Source organism: Oculina patagonica, chromosome 10, assembly GCF_052425735.1.
Source record: "Oculina patagonica isolate OP01 chromosome 10, crgOcupat, whole genome shotgun sequence".
In the NCBI taxonomy this organism is placed as follows: domain Eukaryota; kingdom Metazoa; phylum Cnidaria; class Anthozoa; order Scleractinia; family Oculinidae; genus Oculina; species Oculina patagonica.
This window is the reverse complement of record NC_135767.1, coordinates 14,342,722-14,365,909: the sequence shown is the minus strand read 5'-3', so window position 1 is coordinate 14,365,909 and position 23,188 is coordinate 14,342,722. Positions and strand designations below refer to the sequence as shown.

Genomic DNA, 23,188 nt, shown 5'->3' with positions numbered 1-23,188 from the left:
TCACTGCTTAAATCATACCTTATCAGAAGAAATATTTTTTTAACAACACCGAACATCGAACCGTATTTGCTAGATTTCGAAGTTCCACTGAATCGCTTAAAGACGATTTTACATGGCTACACGTAAGTTTTTGCCTATAGCCTTTCGACTTTGAAATTCATTTCATTTTCTCAGACTCTGATAAGAAATTGTTGTTGGTGTTATCACGGATAATTACGAGATCTTTAGCTTTTATTAAGGGTAGGAAATAACGCAATATGATTTAAATTATTCGATTTTTGTCCGATTTTTGTCCAACTTAATTAAATATTACTCGACTTCCTGGTAGATTCCGGCCGTTTTATTTTCTTACAAACGAGAAGTTGTTATTTATATTAATAAAAAAATATTAATAGCGTTCAGATAGGGAAGTGTTTTCCTCTGAAACTTTAACATAATATGTCCATTATTGCTCGGGGATTACATTGCAGAAAATAAATTGAACTAATCGCGTTTGTGAGGTAAGCGGTTCAGCGACGGTGATCACTATTGGGTAGTCAGGTGTATTGCCACGAGTTTTCGATTCAATATTTATCAACAGACCCCTGGAATAGTTATTTAAACTTTTTTTGTGATGATTATCTTTTAGACTTATTGCAGTTGTAGTTATGAAATCAATGGATGGAGGGGAAGGCTTAATTGAAAGGGAGAGGCTAGAGTTGTTACTGTTAAACACCGTATTTGCTAGAGTGAAAGCCCATGATAATTTTCTCTCGTGTTATTTTCACAGCTTTCAATGATATCTTGGAGAGAATTAAATTTATACTTATTACAAAAAAATAAACGGTGCTGTCTTTAACTTAAAATATGTTTATTTATAATACTACCTGCCGATATTTCTTTTTACGATTAACATTCTTTTGTACTTCCTTTATAGATAATTTTAAACTAAAACCCCTCAAATTCGAATTACAATTGTTTACATGAACGTTTCCTTTCATGACAACAAAATGAACATTGCTTTATCATTTCTTTCTTGAACTCTTCCTTTAACACTTAGTCAGTACGGCTGGAATCTACGGCTGTACGATAGTCTTGCGGGCTCAGCTGGTCTTCTCTTGAACTGGTCCGGGTGGCACATGGGTACCAGGAACGATGAACGGCTTCTTAACTGGTTGGACTTAAATGACGAGTAATGGTAGTCGGCAGTGATTGGTCTACTGCGCAGCTTATCTTCTAACTGGTTTTCCAGCACTGGGTAGGACATACGTTCAGCTTGCTTCCAGTGATCAGAAGGGGACTGGATCGGAAACTGTGGTCTGACAATGGGCATTACTCTGCTGGCAGGACGCCCAAACTGGTTCGACGGGCTGGTCTGATGGACGGATGCCACTTTTCTTCCTTCTTTTCTTGATTTCGCCCGTCGGTTCTGGAACCAATACTGGAATAAAGAAACAAATAAACATTGGTAACATGTAACATATAAACCTGATTGTAAACAAATGCTGCGAACACCTTTGAGGTAGATTTTGACGCCGTACCGATCAACAATGCAATTTTTATAACAAGAAAAACTCAATTTTATTTAAATTTATGGTTAGAACAGAATATTACAGTAACAATTCAGTGAGTATTGTCGTGGACGTATTTCATTAAAAGCATACGTTACAATAACAAATCAATTTGATCAGTCAGGAAAAAAATATAATAATTTTTGTAAGGTTCGAAATCCTGATTTCTTAAACATCATGCAGAAATCGGCCACGACATACATCCAAGTTACGCCGAAATTCTTGAAACAGGTGTAAGCAGCAAGAACAAAAAGACTGTTTCTGGAATCCTTGCATTCCTTCCTCGACAAAAACACTATAAACGAAAGAGCGCCCTTCCCAAGGGTTTACGCATCGCTAGTTGCTCCCCAGGGGGACAACGAACAATAATGTCGATGTAGCTTATTAGAATTCTGCGAACCTTGCAAAAATCCATCATTCTCTGAAGAAGACCGAAGAAGGCGATCGAAAATTTAGAGTATCGTTTTATATTTTTAGATCTGTTTTAAACATTTTTTATATTATAAGCTATGACTAGAGATCGCTCCAGCAGTTTTATTCTGAAAACTCTTAATCTTCAGTAAAAAAAGTTTCGCAGTAAGTGCGATAAATCGATATCCAACTCACCTTCAAACTTCTAGCCGGGATACCAAATCTCTGCACCAGTTTTTCCTCATCTTCAGCTATCAAATATGGCCGACGCTTGTACGCTCGTTCCAGCTCCCACACTTCAATCGGCGAGAAGGTCGTTCTCTGTTGCTTCTTTCTCGGTGGCTGCTCGGAATTTGTCGATACTTGATCGGGTTCGCTGTCACAATCGCTGATGAAACTTGTGTTGTCAGAATAAGAAGATGATCGTGGGCTGCCATCACTGTAGCTGTGTTGAGGACTTGGAATGCGAACACACAGTTCAGACAGAAGCGTGTTTCGCTCTGAAAGTAATTAGTATTAAACAAATATAAAAAAAGTTTTTTACACATATAGTCGCGTAACAACTACCAAATTCTAGTCTCCAAAGTTAGTAACATGCCATCGCAACTAATATCTTTAATTGTGTAACGTTTTCACTTTGCGAGAAGGATTTTGAAGTTGAGTTGGACAACTAGCAAGTGTTGTTTATAATTTGTACCTTCAAGTAGATTGGGGTCTAAACACTAATCCGACAAAAACAGAGCTTCCACAAGTTGCTAGAATTCCCTGCAATTCAACAGATTTCATACTTCTGTTGCAAAGACATTGCATTAATCTGCTTAGAAATATTACCTTCAAAGGGAGGTTAGCATATATTTGGAATTTTTTTTGATAAAATGCAGCGTTTTGGAGTTTTTGGGGTAACTTTCGAGCAACTTGTTTAATCAAAAGCTTTTTCTAGATTTTTATATTTTTGGATTACCTTTCGAGCACCTTTTTCAGACATTTCGAGCAAATTTTACGAGCAACTTGTGGAAAGCCCTAGACACAAATAGATCTAGGATATATTTAAACTTATTTAACTTTTAGAAGGATGTTCATGACAACGAAAAAGGCGAGCATTAGGCTCAATTTATATTCATTAGCCGCTTTTGGTCATCTGTTCAACAAATATTCTGTTTAATTTCGTCCAGTATCTTAAGAAAACTTAAAACATTGTATTGAACTAACTTTGATGTCATACTGTTCTCTCCTACGAAGTACTAACACTCGAAATGTTATGATCATTTCACGTGATAAATTGCGGATGATTTCTCCAAAGATTATAGCTTGAAATAAGTGATTTACAATGTAGATCATCAACAAAGCACTTTGAAGAGTTACTTACCGATGCTCGGTGAATCTTGGCGTCTTTCATCATCTTTCAGACCCAGGATAGCGCTGATGGAGAAGGACAGTGACTTTCTAGAGACTGGTTCCAAGGGCGTTGGACTCGAGGTGGGTGACACTACATGTGGTTTACCGAGCAAAGGATCCAGAGTAGAAATAACTGAACGAAATCTGTTATTTTCCATTATACAAGTACTGTGTTGTGGTGTTTTACTGTCTGTTTAAAAACTGAATGAACGCAAGATCATCGTAAAGCTTATTTATACCTCGGGAGCTGGCAACAATTTACATCAAAAAAGCGGTCCGACAAAGAAGTTGTTTTCTTGTTACTTTGCCGAGAACTGGGACATAATAGAAATATCAAAAAGACTGCACGCTGTGATAAACGGCTATAACTATTACTAATGATCCGCACGCGGCAATGTAACACAAAGGGAGGGCATGTCTGATCAAAAGGTTATTTCATTTAGAGGGCAGCTTTTATGAAACTCGGTTAAGGGCGCTATTGATTTTTTTGCGCAGCCTAAAAGGCCGACCAAAACGAAAGTTTACTGTCCTTTTTTTTTTACTTTGTTCTGGGTGCGCGCTATCAGTATAAAAGACCGATGGCTTTTGAAAAAGACTGAATGCGAAAGCGCTCCTTCAAAATTTTTTCCCGCGGGCCGTGTTTTCAGTTAACTGAATTTCGTGAGCTTCAGTTCAATAAAAAAAAACTGTGAAAACAGGTTCTTCTCCTCGTCTGAAAAGTAAAAAGGTTTTAACGTTTACGATCAATCTCTCAGCCGGATTTAATTACTACTAATCAGAACGTTATATGTGACTGAATGAATTACGAACGACGCTGTCTGACATATTCAGAAGCGGGATCCTCGCGGGACAAAAAGATATTTTAAAATACTAAAGAGCTGACAATACTCGGCTGAAAAAATAAACTGCCGGCTCCTTGCACCGAAAGGCTATGCTCCCTGAAAGAAAAAAGCATTTTTTCGGCAAGGTTTAACAACATTTTTCAAGTACTTTCTAACCATTTGCCGGCTCTATGGCCGGACAAACGTCAAAGGCATGCGACAGCTCGACACTCCATAGCGATATATTAACGCTTTATTTTATCACTTTGCTAGTCCTCGCCGAGGGCAAATGGGACGTCGAATTTTCCCAACTCAGAATTTGAGTAAAGAGTTATTTCTGCCTTCTCCTAGTTGGTGTTTCAATACCTATAGCTAGCACAGCTATGATTCTGAGGTTCCATTTAATTTAAAAACCGCAATAAAAGGCTTCATTGCCGCTACATAATTCCTTTTAAGGTTAAGTTTGTTTCAAGACTCAAACTTTAAAGTCAAGGTGACCAATTCGTATCGCCCGTTCATTTAAGCTGCATTCTTTTAAAGTATCTTTTAATGCCGGGCTTCCCTTCAATGATATGAGGCCCGATTTACTATTGTCTTTTTCTCCTTGTCCCACTCCTCGCCCAGATCCTGACACGGTTATATCCCTGATTTCTTCCACGCCCCTTCATCTTTCTAGCAAGGTCTACTGCTCCAGAGTTTTGTGATACTGGAGTATATGTAAGGTCGCTCGCTACATCCCAGCTAGTCATTTCCTCATTCCTCTCATTTGCCGCTGCTGCACTAAGACCTGCTAATCTCATTGATCTTTTCCTGCGTAAATACTCCAGATACGAATTCTCACTACGTGTCATTCTTTCGCAGTACTTTTTTGTTTTGGCGTTTAAGTTATGCTTTAAGTTAACTCCTTTGACGTACTTGTGGCCGTACTGTAATTGAAGGCTTGTTCCATGTGTCAAACACAAGCGTCTTATTTGCCCTTTCTTCTGACGAAAAGCTGCCAAATCGTCATAAAATCCTTCGCCCTCCATTTTAATTTTGTACCAAAACGTTTGGTTAAAGAAATCGAACAGTATCTGGTCGGCTGCGTTCCATCGTTTAATATTCTTTTTAACGTCTTCGCTCAAATCCACAGCTCGTTCTTTGTCTTGTCTCTCGTTAGATTTAAAATAAAGAACATCGTCCAATTCCCAGCAAAGCAAGCGCTTTAGCAGCACCACAGATTCGTCGAAGTAGTCTGTAATCATGATTAAATCAAACTCCTTGTCCAGAAATGCGATGTATTCCTCGATAGCCGTAACATTCTGGTGAAATTTGTAGGCCAATCCTAAGTCAAACAACATGGGATTTCTGACCAAGCGTGTAGATTCTTTTTTGAAAACGTCTTCAAATTCTATTCCTGTGCTGAGGAATGTTTCTAAAGACTTTCTCGGGTCTCGGCCGAAACCATAAATATCGCCCAAACCCATATAGTTAAAAACCGACTCGTACTGGTCAACAGGGTTTCGTAGAATGGTCACGTATTTTGAGGTCGTTTTAGGGAAGAGGTAATTCAACGGTTTTCGATTGTACCTTGTGTGACTGCATAGAAAGTTCGGTTGGGGTCCATCAAAAGGTAATGCAAAGGAGACCTGAAAGCGACGAGGCCAACCAATTAACGTGTTTTTACTAAGTACAAATAAAAGATCCCGTGAGTCGCCATAACGGAAAAATATATTGGCGATTGTGGTGGAGCCTGTTTTGTGCGTCTTGAGAAAGAGGACTTGCTGTGTTGGAGAGCATTTACGAACTCTTGACTCATGGCTTGTACTGATTGCACTTTTGATAGAGTTTGCTGCTGTTTGTAGTTGCCTGTTAAGACAAATATAAAAAATGGTTAAATTTGTAACTTTTGATATCCTACGCGAAAAAATAGAGAAATCGAATCTGACTTCGTACGGACTCCTCGGTGATCACAGAAACGTCAGTACGTTCCGGTAAAAATCGATTTACATCTTCTTGTATAATAACCCTATAATAAGGACACCTTCCATTACGGTCAGTTAACTGTGTTGCTCAAGAAATAACTTTAGTTTATAACGGGGAATTCTTTACCGATGGAAAAAGATATACTATTAGGTTTCGAAAGCTTCAGTTGTAGGTCATCGGCACACCGTTATCAAAGACTCAATCAACGTTTGGGATCCCAAAACTCAATTTTATTCACACCATCGGTAAATGAATTCGAAACCTATGAAATAATTATCAACACTTACAGTATGAATCGAAAATTACAACTATAGCAAATGAAAACCACAAGTCCACAAACGAAACACGATACCTACCGGGTGGCTAGTGAAATACAGCAAAACGAAACTTGTGAAACTTATGTCATACGAGCGTAAAGATAGCATCGTAGCTTACTCCTTTGCACTTTTATCCCGTTTTAATTCACAAAAGAAGGAACAATTTCTTTTCTACTTAGATATGTTAATAGCAAGTCATTTTTATCCATCTAATGACCGCAAAACCATAGTCTGCACTGGGGTTTTCTCCCCGCACTACCTCGAAGCTAAATGACGCGCCATTATCTTTATCAGAGAAAAACGACGTAGACAGAGATTTTATTCCTTGAACAAACATCAAAAGTTATCTCTGTTATAATTCTGAGGATTCTTTGTTATCCTAGCAACGGATTTGCAAGAGTAAAAACAACAAAGAAACAATGCAATTGTACCTGATATTGGTTTTGAATACAGTTAAACTATGAATTTGTCTAGTATCTATTTCATATCCATTGATTTAGTAAAATTTCAATGAACTGTGTCGTTTAGATAATTTAACAGCAAATGAGAGAAAATCACTCAAAGTTTTGATGACAATTTTAACCGAAATAGTGGCTAACTCCGATTTTCAAGCTGATATTTATTATATTGATTTAATATCACAACAGTCTCTTTGCGTCGACAAGAGATCAAAGATATTTACTTTTGTATTTAGCTTTGGAATATCGGACCACTTAATTTGCATCTGGAAAAAGGTGCCGTAATGCTCCTGAAAGCTCGTGAAAACTATAAAAAAATGATTCTCTTTGGCATCGATCTGATATTTAGTATTTCATCTTTTATTGACCAAAAATAAGTGGTCTAAAGAGAACAAAAATTAATATTCAGCATTTTTTTTATTTCATGGGCTAATACAGTCAACAGCTGAGCGAGCACATAAAAAACAAATAAATTATATTTGCTTTTGTTATCACTTGCTGCGGTAACATTTGTGAATTTGTAATGAACTTATCATCTCTGGGCTCCTTAATCACGAACAGATCAGGAGAAGATAGGAGAAATATTTCTCCTTTAACCGATGTGAGGTTAATTTTAACCTTCATCGTAAAAGGAGGGTTCCGAATGAACCGCTTGGACAGTCAACTTGAAGTACACCTATATTGAAGCCATTAACAGAAAATTTTCAAACAAGAAAATAAAGTAAAATAAAATTACTTACTCTTTTGAAATCGTAGGGTGGCGCTGTATTTTCCAAAAGTACTTAAACTCATAATTAAAATAGACCATAAGTAGACTACATGTGAAACACGTCGCTAAAACCAGAAGACTTCTTAACCGCGGCATGTGCAAAGTCAAAAAACGAACGAATGCCATTGTGATTTGCCCCGAGGAAGGAAGGGTTATTTATTCCAGCTTCCAGTAGCCACGTGGTGAAACGTAGTCTTGAAGGGCCAGCCGGATGGCGAGCGAAAAACAACAGCTTATCGGTGAAATGCCTCGGTGTCATGCTCTTGCACGATAACCCGCTAACTCGTCAAAGCAGTTTTTTTATGACGGGCGGATATGATAGCAAGTAATTAACTAGGAATATTTACAGTACTGAGCATCATCAAATCTCAATGGCTATGCAAATTTTGGTATCGGTCCAGTGCTTCGTTTCAATGATGAAGCATTTTTATATTTATTATGACTCGAATAAAAATATTTTTAAAGCAAAAAAAATTCGTTAAGCGATTCATGAGTAACTCTCAAAGTAAACAAAAAATATAGAACGTCATCGCTAGTGAAAACGGACAAAATGTTAAATATTGTTGACAAATGAAGACCTAAATGTAATAACTGACCCTAAATGTAATAAACTCCTAAATGTAATAACATTTGACCTTAAATGTAATAAAATTCTAATTGTGACAACATTCAGACTTATAACGTTATAATAACGTCATCAATGACGTAACCATCACCCCATTAACCCTATCCAGACCGGGGGGGGAGTGCCCACGCTGACTTTGAACGCTTATAACTTTTTCAAGATTTAACCAAACCCTGCTAAACTTTGCGAGTTTATCTAAAGTTTTTCTGGGAATAATTTGGTAGGATAGGTTGCTTTGTCGGGAACTTGCGTTACCATGGCAACGGCAATTTGACAGACATGTTTCCCCAAATTTGTAGTTTTTGTGTTCCTATTAATTTGAATTAACTTTAATGCAATTATATTATCTGCCTTGTTTCAACAAAAGGTGGCCGGCCGGCTGACAAAGAGGCTTGAAATTCAAAAAATTTTGAAATCCAAGACGGCGGATCCAATTTTGCGGCTGTTTTGACATCATGATGTAATTGTCACGTGATGTAACGACATCATCCCACGTGTCGTATATCAAAAGATAGATTTTCGGACATACTTTATATCCTTTAATTTTCATTGTGATTGCTTAAATATTCTGGAAGTTACGGATCCAAAAAAGCCCGGTCTGAATAGAGTTAACCAAGGCAGGATCTCAATAGGGTTAACTGTTGGCCGTAAAACTGCCAAAAAAATTAGCCGTTAGGCGTGAAAATTTGGAAATTTAACCATTAGCCGTGAAATATTTAAAATCTTTATATCTTTAAAGCGCAGTACACCTGGCGTATTTGTTTCCTGTCAGAACTGTTCAACAAAGATTTTGGTTCATCCACAACGTAAATTTTATTCACGCAAACAACAACTAATTGAGTTATCAAATTCTCACGGAATTTCACGCTCTTACTCTGTTTTTGCTATCGATCGTAGTTGCTTTTGACAGCAAAGGTAATACTTACACCAGTTCATAAAATGTTTGAACGAGGTGTTTTAAAGGTATAAACACAAACGCCACTTCTGAATTGGTGAATTGAGCAAGACGCTCAAGAGACTTATTAAATTAATTGTGGTTTGCAGTTATTTAACGCCACGGAGTCTCCAGAAATATTTAGGAATCTAAAGAAGATTCCCTTCCATTTCTTCGACTCTTTGTTAATATACCTACAGTATTAACATCATAATGACAACATTAATATTTAAGTCTGCTGTGTGCAAATGCTTTATGTTATTTTTACCACGGTCAGGAAAGCTAGCCTATTCAAAACGAATGCTCGAATAAGACAATAACAAGTTTGTGTTGGGCCTTTTGCTGACGGCGTGTGCGTTGCTAACAGGTGAGCGCTACGAAAAACACGTTTTTAATCCAGGGTTAATTCACAAATCACCAATTCCGTCTCCTACAAATCTAAAATCTTCGAACGAAATCGCTCACTACCACTGTGTCAGATTGCTTCCCCCTTATAAACTTCAATTTGATTGGTTCTGATAGTACCTGAAATCTGTTTGGTGTGACAAACTTCGCTGACTGTCCCATCACGCCGACTAAGAGCTATTTTTTTGAAAAAAAATTCTCAAAAAGCCTAAATTTTAACCGTTGACCGTAAAAGCCACCACCAAACACTCAATTTGAAGTCACTTGATTGATGTTTTTCATCAATCACGTTTGGCTCACGATGAATACAACAACTTGTCCAATGGCTCAACAAACCACTAGTGATATAACCAGTGAGTTGGTAACCCTCAGACGTACAAGCAAATTCATACCCCACGTGGGGGGAGGGGTGGATGGAAGCCTCCCCCTCGTTCTATAAATGTCCAGTGAAGTTATTTTGGACTGAGTGAAAAGCCCTGCGCTTACTCTACAAGATGACATAATTTTTGTTGGCTGAGTGACATATAATGTCATTAGCGCCGTCATCTTGAGTCCGCCATCTTGGATTTCTTCATTTTCTTAGAAGGTCGCAAAATAACGGAAGTTGATACAAAATTAAATGAAGCCATAATGCTTATAGAATATAAAATTAAGCAAAATGTGTGCAATTTTAATTTGTTAAAAATACTGGAAGAGATAAAGTAAAATGTAAAAAAATAACGATTGTTATTATGATGTTGCCATGGCAACGTCAAACGTCATGGACACATGGTTGGCATATCAAAATTTTTGCAAGGGTTGAATGAACAGTTACTGAAGGTACAGCATTATAGAGTAAAATTACGGAAAACTTCAGGAGGGGTGGGGGGTTGGCATCCACTCCCCCTCCCTGTACGGCCAATTAAGGGTAAAGAAGTATTGGTTACTTTATTGATGACGCTAGTATAACTTAACGTTATATATCTAAGCCCAAATGTGGTCACACGTAGGAGTTGATTACATTTAGGTTCAGTTATTACATTTAGGTCTTCTACGACAAACATATTGAGGCCTTGAAAATATCATCATACAGTGATAGTTTTATCTCGTGTTATTTTCACAGCTTTAAATGATACCGTAAAATTCCGGTTATAAGCCCCCCCCCCCCCCCCCCCCCGCTTATAAGCCCCTCCGGTGATAAGCCGATCATCCTGGAAAAAAAAAAATACATCCGATTATAAGCCCCCCTCTACCGGACGACAGTACTGAATAGGGCTAAATGTTGCTTTATTATGCGTTTTTAACTGAAAAAACGTATTTCCATCAACACTCCCGTGGCTCGTTTCGAAACGTTTTTTTTTTTTCATTCCGCTTATAAGCCCTCCCGGATATAAGCCCCTTTCGCTTATAAGCCCACCCAAAACCCCTTACGAAGTTGTATAAGCCCAGGGCTTATAACCGGAATTCTACGGTATGTTGGAGAGAATTAAATTTTTATATATACTTATTACAAAAGATAAACGGCCTTGTCTTTAACTTAAAATATGTTTATTTACAATACCAACAGCCGGTTTTCGACTTTTATTACAGTGAAAATCCATGTCTACTTCCTATATAGATAATTTAAACTAATCCAGCTGTTTGATTCGAATTACAATTGTTTACATAAACGTTTCCGTTCTTGACACAAAGAGGAATGCCTAAACAAATTTTATTAACAGGTTCATATTTTCGATCATTTCGTTCTTAAACTTTTCCTATAACCTGTATTCAGTACGGCTGGAATCTACGGCTGTACGATAGTCTTGCGGGCCCAACTGGTCTTCTCCTGAGCTGGTCCGGGTGGAACATGGGTACCAGGAACGATGAACGGCTTCTAAACTGGTTTGACTTGAATGACGAGTAATGGTAGTCTGATGTGATTGGTCGAATGCGCGACTCGTCTCCTTTTGCGTAGTTTTCCGGGATTGGGTAGGACACGCGTTCAGCTTGCTTCCAGTGATCAGAAGGGGAGTGGATCGGAAACTGTGGTCTGACAATGGGCATTACTCTGCTGGCAGGACGCCCAAACTGGTTTGATCTGATGGACAGACGTCACATTTCTTTCTTCTTTTCTTGATTTGGCTCGTCGGTTCTGGAACCAATACTGAAATGAACAAACAAACAAAATTGGTTACATTCAACATATCAACCTGATTGTAAACAATGGCTTCGAAAACCTTTGAAGTAAAATTTGACGCCGTCAACAATGCAAATTTTTATAACAAGGAAAACACAATTCTATCTAAATCTATGGTTGGATGGAATATAGCAGTGACAATTTAGTGATACCTAATTCAATTGAACAGTCTGGAAACGAAACATAAAAGAATTTTCGTAAAGTTTAAAAACCTGATTTGATGATCGAAAAAAGTCATTCAGTGTATTGATTTTTCCTTGCTAATTAAATGGCGCATGATAGTTGAAAAATCAACTATCAAGGATATTTTCTAAATGATTTAAAATTCTCAAAATTAATATGATTAAAATTACTAGCAATGTACTAATAAGAATGGAGGCTGAATTATAATTTTGCTGTCGAGACCGCTGATTTGAGTCTCGAAATGCACCGGATGACAAGTATTCATTTGAACTTGAACAAATCTAACCTTCAGTCACAAAAACGTTCATGGTAAGAGTATTAAATCCAACTCACCTTCAAACTTCTAACCGGGATACCAAGTCTCTGCACCAGTTCCTCCTCGTCTTCAGCTATCAAATATGGCCGCCGCTTGTACGCTCGCTCCAGCTCCCACACCTCGATCGGCGAGAATGTCGTTCGCTGTCGTTTCTTTCTCGATGGCTGCTCGGAATGTGTCGATACTTGATCGGGTTCGCTGTCACATTCGCTGGTGGAATTTGTGTTGTCGGAATAAGGCGATGATCGTGGGCTGGTATCACTGTAGCTGTGTTGAGGACTTGGAATGCGGACACACAGTTCAGACTGTAGCGTGTTTCTCGCTGAAAATAATAGCAAACAAATTAAAACAAAGTAGTTTAAAACCTTAGTCATATAACGGCTAAAAATTCCATTCTCCAAAGAAATTAACATGACAACGCAACTTATTCTTAATTTATGTTAAGTTCCACTATGTTTGAAGCATTTCTTATTGTAGTTGCACAACTAACAAGTTTTGTTCCTAATTTATACATTCAAGTAGATGGGGTCTTAACACTAATCCGACGCAAATGGATTTATGTTGTATCAAACATTAAAAAAGCTAACTTTTAGCAGGATGTTCATGACAAAAAAAATGTTGTGACAAATCTAATAATGGTAGGCATGTTAGAAAAAGTCGAGCCTTGTGCTCAATTTATATCCTTTGGCCGGTTTTGGCCGAGCGCTCAAATCTCTTAAATCTCGTTCAAGTTATAGTATTAAACTAACTTTGATGCCTTACGGTTCCCTCCTACGTAGTACTAACGCTCGAAGTGTTACGATCAGTTTACGTATGAAATCGCGGCTAATTTACAGGGACACCCAACGAGAAAATTTTACTATAGGTGTCAGAACATCGTTTACATGTTATAAGTGTCCATTTTGTGCGATTTAAAGCCTTATTTTTAAATGCTAAGAAAAGTGTATCTTTTCGCAAACGCTAGCTGAACTTTCAAACTTTAGAAAATTTTAGGGAACGAAACTTTATTACCCGAGTTTACGAGCCACTATTGCCTTCTTGAAAAACGTAGTTGGCCTTTTTTCATACCCAAAACGATATTTTTCTCTCTCCACAAAAAGCAGTCGTTACTTTTCCCATGTCTCAAAATGTTGAGGTAAACAGAAAACTCCAGTTTTTCATCACACTTTAATCTGAAAATCGTAGGCAATTATAGATCTTCCGAACAGATATTCACCGAAACGGTCTGTTGGGTGTCTCTGAATTTACGTTCAGACTCCAAAGTTTATAGCTATGAAATATGTGATTCACACTGTGGATCAGATTATAGCACGATTAAAGAAATCTGAAGAGTTACTAACCGATGCTTGGTGAATCTTGGCGTTTTTCCTCATCTTTTAGACCCAAGATCGCGCTGATGGAGAAGGATAGTGTCTTACTGGAGACTGGTTTCAAGGGCGTTGGACTCGAGGTTGGAGGCAGTACATGTGCGTGTCTACCGGCCGGAGGATCCAGAATAGAAATAACTGAACGAAATCTATTATTCTCCATTATATAAGTACTGTGTTCCGCTGTGTTACTGTCTCTTAAACTGAATGAAGGCAAGGTCATCGAAACGCGTATTTATACCTCGGGAACTGGCAACACTTTACATCACAAAAACGGTCCGACAGAAAAATCGTTTTCTTGTTAATTTTGCCGATAACAAGGACATAATAGAAGTATTGTATAGAAAGCGCGCTGTGATAAACGACTATAACCATTACTAATGATCCGCACGCGGCAATGTAACACAAAGGGCGGGCATTTCTGATCGAAAAGTCATTGATCAAAAAGTCATTTAGTGGGCGGCTTTTATGAAACCCTGTTTTGCGCGCTTTTGATTTTTTTGCGCACCCTAAAAGGCGGACCAAAACGAAAGCTTACTGTTCTTTCCTGATTGATCTTGTTTTGGGTGTCCGCTTTTTATTAAAAACCGACAGCTTTTGACAAAGACGGAAAGCGCTCCTTCGAAATTTCTTCCCGCGGGCCGTGTTTTCAGTTTACTGAATTTCGTGAGCGTCAGTTGAATGAAAAAAAACCTGTGAAAACAGGTTCATTTCTCAGTGTTGTTCAATTAATTTCTTCTCCTTGTCTGAATGGTAAAAGGTTTAACGTTCTCGATCAATCATTAATTCGGGTTAAATCATTACTAATCAGAAAGTTACATGTAACTGAATGAATTACATACGACGGTGTCTATGCCAGATTTCGGCAGAAGCGGAATACTCGCGGGACAAAAAGAGATTTTAAAATACTAAGGAGCAGATTATACTCGGCTGGAAAAAAAAAAAGACAGCCGGCCCGCCTCGCCCCCAAAGCCCCCTGTCCCTGAAAGAAAAAGCATATTTCGGCAAGGTTTAACTAAAGTACTTTCTAAGCATTTGCGCTCTATGGCCGGACAAACGTCAAAGGCGTGCGACAGCTCAAAACTCTACAGCGATGTATTGCCGCTCTATTTTATTACTTTGCTAGTCCTCGCCGAGTCCAGTTTGCCGCCATAAACTGGTTGTCCAGCCAGAGTTTTAATTGTTTCTTCTGGTCAAACTATGCTCACATTTAATACAGGCTGTGCATTTCACAGAATGTTTGGCGGCTCGAGACTGGCCCTTTTGACATACTATAAGAACTGATTTTCCTTTCATTCAAAAGAGGTATCCGCAATGAGGTCACCTCGATTTCTCCCAATCTTGAAGTGTCGTTTTAACCTTTTTTATACAAACTAGTACAATTTAATTGACGCATCAAAGCTATATATTGCATGATTAGTTCAAGTGATCGTTTATTCTCATCGTCTGGACGTTAATTGATGCATGGTTATTTATATTGTACATGTAGCCCCAATTTTAATATTCACCATGTCGTTTACGTGGCTTTGAGGGCTAATGGGACAGCAAATTCTCTCAACTCAGAATTTGAGTAAAGTGTTATTTCTGACTTTACATAGTTGGTGTTTAAGTAAATATAGCTAGCTGGGACCGCTTTGATTTTGAGGTTTCATTACATTTAAGAACCGCAATAAAAGACTTCATATATCGTTACATAATTCTTTAAGAGGTCCATTTTGTTTCAAGACTCAAACATTAAAATTAAGGCGACCAATTCGTATCGTTCTTACATGTAAGCTACTGTAAGTATCCTTTAATGCAGTGTTTTTGGAGTTATTTCCCTTCCCTTTAATGATATGAGGCCTATTTCTCTATTTTCTGTTTCTCCTTGTCCCACTCCTCGGCCAGACCTTGCCATGGTTATATCTCTGATATCGTGCCCGTTTTGCCCGCATCTTTCTTTTAAGGTCTACTTTCACATCACTTTGTAATATTGGAGTATATTTAAGGTCGCTCGCTACATCCCAGCTAGTCATTTCCTCGTTCCTCTCATTTGCCGCTGCTGCACTAAGAGCTGCTAATCTCATTGACCTTTTCCTGCGTAAATACGTCAGATACGAATTCTCACTTCTTGTCATTTTTTCGCAGTGCTCTCTTGTTTTAGCGTTCAAGTTTTGCTTCAAGGAAACTCCCTTGACATACTTGTGGCCGTACTGTAACTGAAGGCTTGTTCCGTTTGACAAACACAAGCGTCTTATTTGCTCTTTCTTCTGACGAAAAGCAGCCAGGTCGTCATAAAATCCTTCTCCCTCCATTTTTATTTTGTACCAAAACGTTTGGTTAAAGAAATCGAACAGTAACTGGTCGGCTGCATTCCATCGTTTAATATTCTCTTTAACTTCCTCGCTCAAATCCACAGCTCTTTCTTTGTCTTGTCTCTCGTTAGATTTAAAATAAAGAACATCGTCCAATTCCCAGCAAAGCAAGCGCTTTAGCAACACCACAGATTCGTCGAAGTAGTCTGTAATCATGATTAAATCAAACTCCTTGTCCAGAAACGCGATGTATTCTTTAACAGCCGTAGCGTTCTGGTGAAATTTGAAGCCCAATCCTAAGTCGAACAACATGGGATTTCTGACCAAGCGTGTAGCTTCTTTTTCGAAAACGTCTTCAAATTCGATACCCGTGGCGAGAAATTCCTGTAACGACCTTCTCGGGTCTCGGCCGAAACCATAAATATCGCCCAAACCCATATAGTTAAAAATCGACTCGAACTGGTCAACGGGGTTTCGTAGAATGGTCACGTATTTTGAGTTCGTTTTAGGGAAGAGGTAATTCATCGGTTTCTGATTGTACCTCGTGTGACTGCATAGAAAGTTCGGCTGGGGTCCATCAAAAGGTAACGCAAAGGAGACCTGAAAGCGGCGAGGCCAACCAATTAACGTGTCTTGACCAAGTACAAATGAAAGATCTCGTGAGTCGCCATAACGGAAAAATATATTGGCGATTGTGGTGGAGCCTGTTTTGTGCGTCTTGAGAAAAAGGACTTGCTGTGTTGGAGAGCATTTACGAACTGTTGCCTCTTGGTTTGTACTGATTGCACTTTTGATAGTGTTTGCTGCTGTTTCAAGTTGCCTGTTAAGACAAATATAAAAAAATGATTAAATTTGTAACTTTTGATATTCTACGCGAAAAAATAGAGAAATCGAATTACTTCGTACGGACTCTTCGGTGATTACAGAAACGTCAGTATGTTCCGGTAGAATCGATATACATCTTCTTGTAAAATAACCCTATGATAAGGACACGTTCCAATATGAGCAGTTAACTGTGTCAGGCGTGAGTAGGCATACGTTTTTTCTTAAAATATAAATTCGTTTTACAGTTTGAAAGCCTTTAGTGTTTCTATAAAAGTCACAAATAGTTAAATTCATTTTAAAAATTGACCTCTTTATTAACACCGATATCGTACGAGCGCCAAAAGGCGTCGTTAATTTATTCCCGTGGTAGTTCATAAAAGAAGGCACTTTCTTTTCTAGGCCTTTAAAGCAATTTTCAATTAAGTGTCGTGAAACCAAAACCAAAGTAATTACTCTGGCCAATCACAAAGGACGCAGACAATCTAGTGAACCAATCAAAACTCGAAGCAAATACCTGTAGCCGGCACGAGGCGCGGGAAAACGTGTGCGTGCGAGTCACGATTGGTTTGGGTTGTACTTCTGATTTGCTGAGAAAGTGGCGCGGATTTTTAAACCAATCACTAAACGTAGTAATGCAAAACCAAAGCAAACGCAGTTTACTTTCGACACTCAAGTGAGAAATTTTTCTCCATCGAATGAATGATGTTGAAAAAACATTGTCTGCGGCTAAGGTTGTCTTAACTGCATCTCGGAGCGCAGCAGTGATTTTATTCAGATAATAATAACGGGTGTTTTATCTCTGTTACCCCAGTAACAACAAAGGAACAATACCTCTAGATAGTATCTGATAGTATTTTTAAATACAATTTAAATTGTCTAGTATCTATTTCAGTGGTTTAGTTAAATTTTCAATAAATTGTGTCGTTGAGATAATTTTACAGCAAATGAGAGAAAATTATCCAAAATTTTAGGGAGAGCTAAACCTGAAATTTATAAGCTTAAGTACAGTAGACAACTCCGATTTATAAGCTGTTGTTTGTTCTGTTGGTTTATATATAACAACGGTCTCTTTTGTGTCGACAAGAGAACAACGATAGTTTCTTCGGAATATCGGACCACCTAATTTGCATCCGTAAAAAAGACGCCGTGATAGCTCGTGAAAACTCTAAACTGGATTCTCTTTGGTATTTCATATTTAGGGTTTCGTGTTTTGTTGACAGACAAAATAAATAGCTCAAAGAGAACTGAAATTGTATTCAGCAATAAATCTTTATTTCATGGGCTCACAGTCAACAGCTGGAGCGATCTCACAAAACCAAAGAAATGAATGTTATTTGCTTTGGTATCACTTGCTGTAACATTTGTGAATTTGTAATTAACCGCTGTTTTAAATAAAACGTATGAAAGCGAGAAAACCTATCCTATCTCTGGGCTTCTTAATTAAGGAGAGAGCAGCAATATTTTTACACCTGTAACCGACGTGTGAGTAATTATAGCCTTTACCGTAAAAGGTGGGTTCCGGATGGGTAGAGCTGATAGATAAAAAAAAATAACGTAGAACCGAGAAACGTATGCAAAGATTTGGACAGTCAACTTGAAATCCACCTATATTGAAGCCATTAACAGAAAACTTTGAAAATAAAATAAAATAGAATAACTTACTCTTTTGAAATCGTAGGGTGGCGCTGTATTTTCCAAAGGTACTTAAACTCATAACTAAAATACACCATAAATACAAGACACGTGATACACGTCGCTAAAACCATAAGTCTCCTTAAAGGTGTTAACCGTGGTATATCAAAGGTCCAAAAACGAACGAATGCCATTGTGAATTTCCCCTGAGGTTGGAAGAGTTGTTTATTTCAGCTTCCAGTAGCCACGTGGCGAAACGTACTTACAAAGGACCAGCCGGATGGCGAGCGAAAAAAAACAACAGCTAATGAGGGAAATGCCTCGGTTTCATGCTCTTGCACGATCGCTAACTCGTCAAACCAGTTTTTTGACGGGCGGATATGATAGCAAGTAATTAACTAGCACTATTTACAGTACTGAGCCTTATCAAATCTCATTAGGTAGGCAAATTTTGGTATCGGTTCAGTGTTGCTCTATATGATGTCCCGGATGAACGTGTTTTTAAGATTGTCGCACAAACAAGTTTCTTTTTTTTTTAATGAAGATGAAATTTCTCAACAATGACACAAGCATGGGACAAAGAAAAATTCTGAGTCCCCGACGGGAATCGAACCCATGGCCTCCCAGATACCGGTTGGGCGCTCTAACCAACTGAGCTACGAGAGACTCGTGGTGAGCTTGGCCATTTACTAGGTTGATATGTGACACACGTCCTGCATACTGCTAGGATCAGCAATGTCGAAATCATTAAGTGTTTAGTAGATAATAGACGATTAAAATTTACCATCTTTATTATCTACTAAGTTTTTTTATGTTATATTTAAATTTTCAGACCTGAAATAATTTTGATGGTGGAATATACTACACTGCGTGTTTGATATTATGACCACCATATTGAGGTGATTTGGGGGAATAAGGGAACATGGCTTGTTTCAACTGGGGAACAAGGGAACAAAGACACGATATGTTAGAGAACAAGGGAATATAAAACCGCTTTGGGGATAACTGGAACACAGTATATTTTCCGTTTCAGTGTATTTTCCTTAATCGAAGGTAGGAATGAAATTAGAAAACAGGATAATTTTCCCGAAACACAACACTCAGTCGGATTGCAGTTACAAATGATATTTTATTTACACTCAAAACTTATCTATGGTACAATATTTGTGCTAACTCTTTATTGCTATAAGCAAATATATCTTATTTAATACAAGTCCTTATTTACAGATAATCATGCGGTAATATAATTATTTAATAGACCCCTTAATAAATAGAAACAAACAGTTAACTGATGAAAGCTTCACATCGATGCGGCTATTATTGTTATTATTGATTAATTAATAAACATTCAATACGGTTGGTATCTATGTAATCTGCGGCTGAACGGTAGCATTGCGGGCTCGGTAACTGGTCGGCTCTTGAACTCGTCTGGGTGGAACATGGGTAACTGGAGTGACGAGGGATGCTTAACTGTCACTTGAGGCGTGTGTGACAACTGGTTTGACCGGTGTGCCTGCACTGTAAGGAACTCACGGTGAATCTGCCAGCCGTGATTGACAGGTAACTGTTGTCGCCGTGGTTGCCAACTTTCGAGATGGAGTCTGCTGGTGGAAGGCCCAAACTGGTCTGACCGGTCGGTCTTACGGATGGATGCTGACTCTCTTTCGTCTTTCCTTGACTTTGCACGACGATTCTGAAACCAGTACTGAAAGAATAAAAAAAGAAGAACTTTCCGTTAACCGAGTTGTCAGACTTAACCTTCCTGTTATCCGTGTTTTTCAAATAGTCCACTTTGAACGTGGCTGAAACTAAGCTGAACTGATTGTATTAGACTCGACCTCCAACGTGTCAAGACGTCAACAAATTTCGACGGGGTGTTTGGACGCCATTTTGTGATGCACTAGCAAAGATAAGTAAGTTTAAATAGTGTTAACCTCCTGAAAAATAACTTCCTCGTCTTTTAACTTTCCTATCCCAGATTTTAGCTTGAGAACTTGCACTAACGTTTTTGGAATTTTTTGGAATCCAGTCGACCTCTTTAGATAAATTTCTTGACTTGTCACCAAGTTATATTGTGGTAAAAATATGTAACACTGGATTTGCCTACGTTTAAATTTGTCTAACAGGTAAAAATTACGATAAAAAGCGTAACGACGTCTCCTTGTTATGCCAGAATAACAAAAAAATTCACTTTCTGCATTCTCTCAAAACCTAAACAACAAATGTTGCTAAAATTATGACAACAACAACAACTTTTAATTTTACACGGTGAAAAAACTTAAAACTAAAATAGGTTATGGGGCCGTGTAACTAAGACTATCTACGACCGTATCTAATACTATTAAAAAAAACCTTATTAACATTCCTTTGCAAATATTTTTTAAGGTTTATGATGCGACAATTTAGCTTTATCAGCTATTGGTTCTTGATTAGGTTAACGGTCAAACAACGTCACTATTTTTCCTAAACAAAATCAAAGGAACTAACCTTCAAACTTCTAACCGGGATACCAAGTCTCTTCACCAGTTCCTCCTCATCTTCACTCATCAAATATGGCCACCGCTTGTACGCTCGTTCCAGCTCCCACACTTCAATCGGCGAGAAGGTCGTTCGCTGCCGCTTCTTCCTCGATGGTTGCTCGGAATGTGTCGAAACTTTATCGGGTTCGCTGTCACAATCGCTGGTGGAACTTGTGTTGTCGGAATAAGGAGATGATCGTGGGCTGGTATCACTGTAGCTGTGTTGAGGACTTTGAGTCTGAATGGAGTGACGGCATTCCACCAGCGCTGTTGAAAAAAAAAGATCGTTAACATCTGATAAAGAAGTTTTCTACGATGTGTAATTTCTATACCAATTTAACTTGTTTAATGGATACATAGCAAAATGCAGGAAATTTATGGACGGCTTATATCCGGGAAAAACAGTTGAACTTCGTTAAAATTTAAATGTACCGAGGTAATTTATTTTTCATCAAATAGTTCCTAGACTTCTAAGCAGAATGCATACGAATAACTTATTGCACAGTGTACGTTAGCGTGTTTCCTTTACACACTAGATCCGTACTTGTTAGACCTTTGTTGGTAAATTGGTGGTCTATTCAGTTAACTTGATCGGGTCATCAAACAGAATTATATTTCCGCTAGAAATAAACTTTGAAAACAAGATTGATTTTCACATGAGTATCAAAAGTATTAAGCGTTTGCTATGGATTTTTTTGTCTACGCTTTGTGATTGCTCATAGCTAAAAAAATTTGCGCAACTTTCTTGAGCAATTACATGTAAAACCAAAACAATCGCACACATTTTCCGCGTTTCCTGCCGGTTATATGACAGTTGTTTCAAGGTTGATTGGTTCACTGGATTGTACGTGTCCTTAAGGTTTTCCGACACTCAATCAAAAATCAATCTATACTGTTATTATTAATGGCCTCTGCTCTATCAGGACAACCTCTCTATACGTCATGATCACTTCGATTTCAGTATCAACATTTGACTTTAAAACCTTATTACTTAGTGTTTTCAGAATACTTCGAAAGTTTGATCTCACCGGAGTATGTCGGTTCTCGATTAGTTACTTCATTCTCCAGACCCAGGATCCTGCTGATGGAGAAGTCGGTCTGCGACGGACGGAAGACTGGTGCTAAGGACGGAACACGGACAGGGGGACTGGGTGAAACCGCAGAATCCACGAGAGAAATAACTGAGTTAAAGTAATGACTCTCCATTACAACTGAGCTGATAAACTTGTTACAGTAACTGCTACACAAACTGAATGAAGAACCCATTCAACCCCAAACCTTATTTATACACTAACGGCCGTCAATCATCAAACAACAAAGCGGTCCGCAAACACAATGGTTTTCGGCCGACATTGCCGATAACAAGAGAATTTAACAATTGTCAAATATTCGCACCGCTCCGTATAGCGGCTACAGAATTAAGCGGTAACCGCTCGTTTTAAGATATCCTGACCGGTAAATGCAATTGCTTTGTCTCCGCTTGTTTTTGTCGAACGGAGGCGTGTTACCCGTTTCAGCCTCAATATATTTATTCTCATTGCTAAATAGCTTATCTTTATCTTAAACTCACTTTTGATAATTTAGAGGTATATCAATATAAAGTATCAGATATTGTGAGCGGGAAGAAATTAAGAATGATCGCCGTTGAAAGTTACAATCGAACATACCTGTGTACAGACAATTAAATCACCTATCTCATTTTTGTTGTAAATAAAAACTACTCGTAGAAAACATTATACAACATTGGTAAATAGGGACAAAAATATTGTGCTGAGAACCATGTGCAGTAACGACTTCTCCGTCTGCGAGTGATCTTTCTCGTCACTGACTTGACGTGCAAAATTAAAAAGTCGTACACATCACAGTTTATCTCTTGAGAAGTACAACGGCAATGCCAAAGGAAGAGCCCGTTAAATCAACCAGAAATGTTGGCTTGAAAACTACATGGCGCATAAATTCAGCAAGCGTTTGTGTAGAGCCGGGCACTCAAACATATCCAGCGCAGTGAATTTATTTCATTGGCGGCATGCTCTTTTTCATACAATTTCTGTTTGAGTTTGTGCGCCGGTTCATTTAGAATACCGCTCTTTTTATAGCATAGGAAAGTAAGAAGCGGCCATATCTTTTAAAGTTGAATTTTGGACGGTCGCATAAGATTGCCCACTTGGTGACCCGCGCAATCTCTTGTTTTTAACAACGTGACAATGACATATTTGCTCCCCACCTACAAAAAAAGGTTGGATA

General features: G+C 38.3%; 4 protein-coding genes and 1 pseudogene across 6 annotated transcripts in view; 1 reads left to right on the top strand and 4 right to left on the bottom strand.

Annotated features, from left to right (window-relative positions):
- LOC144629101 (transmembrane protein 121B-like) overlaps nucleotides 1-23,188 on the top strand; it is a 272,095-nt gene that overhangs the window by 167,773 nt on the left and 81,134 nt on the right. The window lies entirely within an intron of this gene.
- Nucleotides 1,040-3,661, bottom strand: LOC144667276 (uncharacterized). The gene is made up of 3 exons (XM_078528671.1): nucleotides 3,328-3,661; nucleotides 2,157-2,461; nucleotides 1,040-1,420 (listed from the first exon to the last, which is right to left on the bottom strand). The coding sequence occupies exons 1-3, from the start codon at nucleotides 3,512-3,514 to the stop codon at nucleotides 1,040-1,042; spliced, it is 873 nt and encodes a 290-aa protein (XP_078384797.1). The 5' UTR covers nucleotides 3,515-3,661.
- LOC144628944 (galactosylceramide sulfotransferase-like) lies at nucleotides 4,609-7,828 on the bottom strand. Of its 2 annotated transcripts, none has more exons than XM_078487066.1 (2): nucleotides 7,658-7,828; nucleotides 4,609-6,025 (listed from the first exon to the last, which is right to left on the bottom strand). In XM_078487066.1, the coding sequence occupies exons 1-2, from the start codon at nucleotides 7,810-7,812 to the stop codon at nucleotides 4,765-4,767; spliced, it is 1,416 nt and encodes a 471-aa protein (XP_078343192.1). In that variant the 5' UTR covers nucleotides 7,813-7,828; the 3' UTR covers nucleotides 4,609-4,764. The 2 variants fall into 2 exon arrangements, with proteins under 2 accessions (XP_078343192.1, XP_078343193.1); XM_078487067.1 differs by having other exon boundaries at nucleotides 4,609-6,011.
- LOC144667274 (uncharacterized) lies at nucleotides 11,400-22,150 on the bottom strand (annotated as a pseudogene). Its single transcript, XR_013573300.1, has 6 exons — nucleotides 21,973-22,150; nucleotides 20,913-21,211; nucleotides 19,959-20,130; nucleotides 13,648-13,893; nucleotides 12,325-12,629; nucleotides 11,400-11,775 (listed from the first exon to the last, which is right to left on the bottom strand). The product of XR_013573300.1 is annotated as an uncharacterized LOC144667274 (transcript).
- Nucleotides 13,890-18,596, bottom strand: LOC144628009 (galactosylceramide sulfotransferase-like). The gene is made up of 2 exons (XM_078486056.1): nucleotides 18,456-18,596; nucleotides 13,890-16,788 (listed from the first exon to the last, which is right to left on the bottom strand). The coding sequence occupies exons 1-2, from the start codon at nucleotides 18,557-18,559 to the stop codon at nucleotides 15,525-15,527; spliced, it is 1,368 nt and encodes a 455-aa protein (XP_078342182.1). The 5' UTR covers nucleotides 18,560-18,596; the 3' UTR covers nucleotides 13,890-15,524.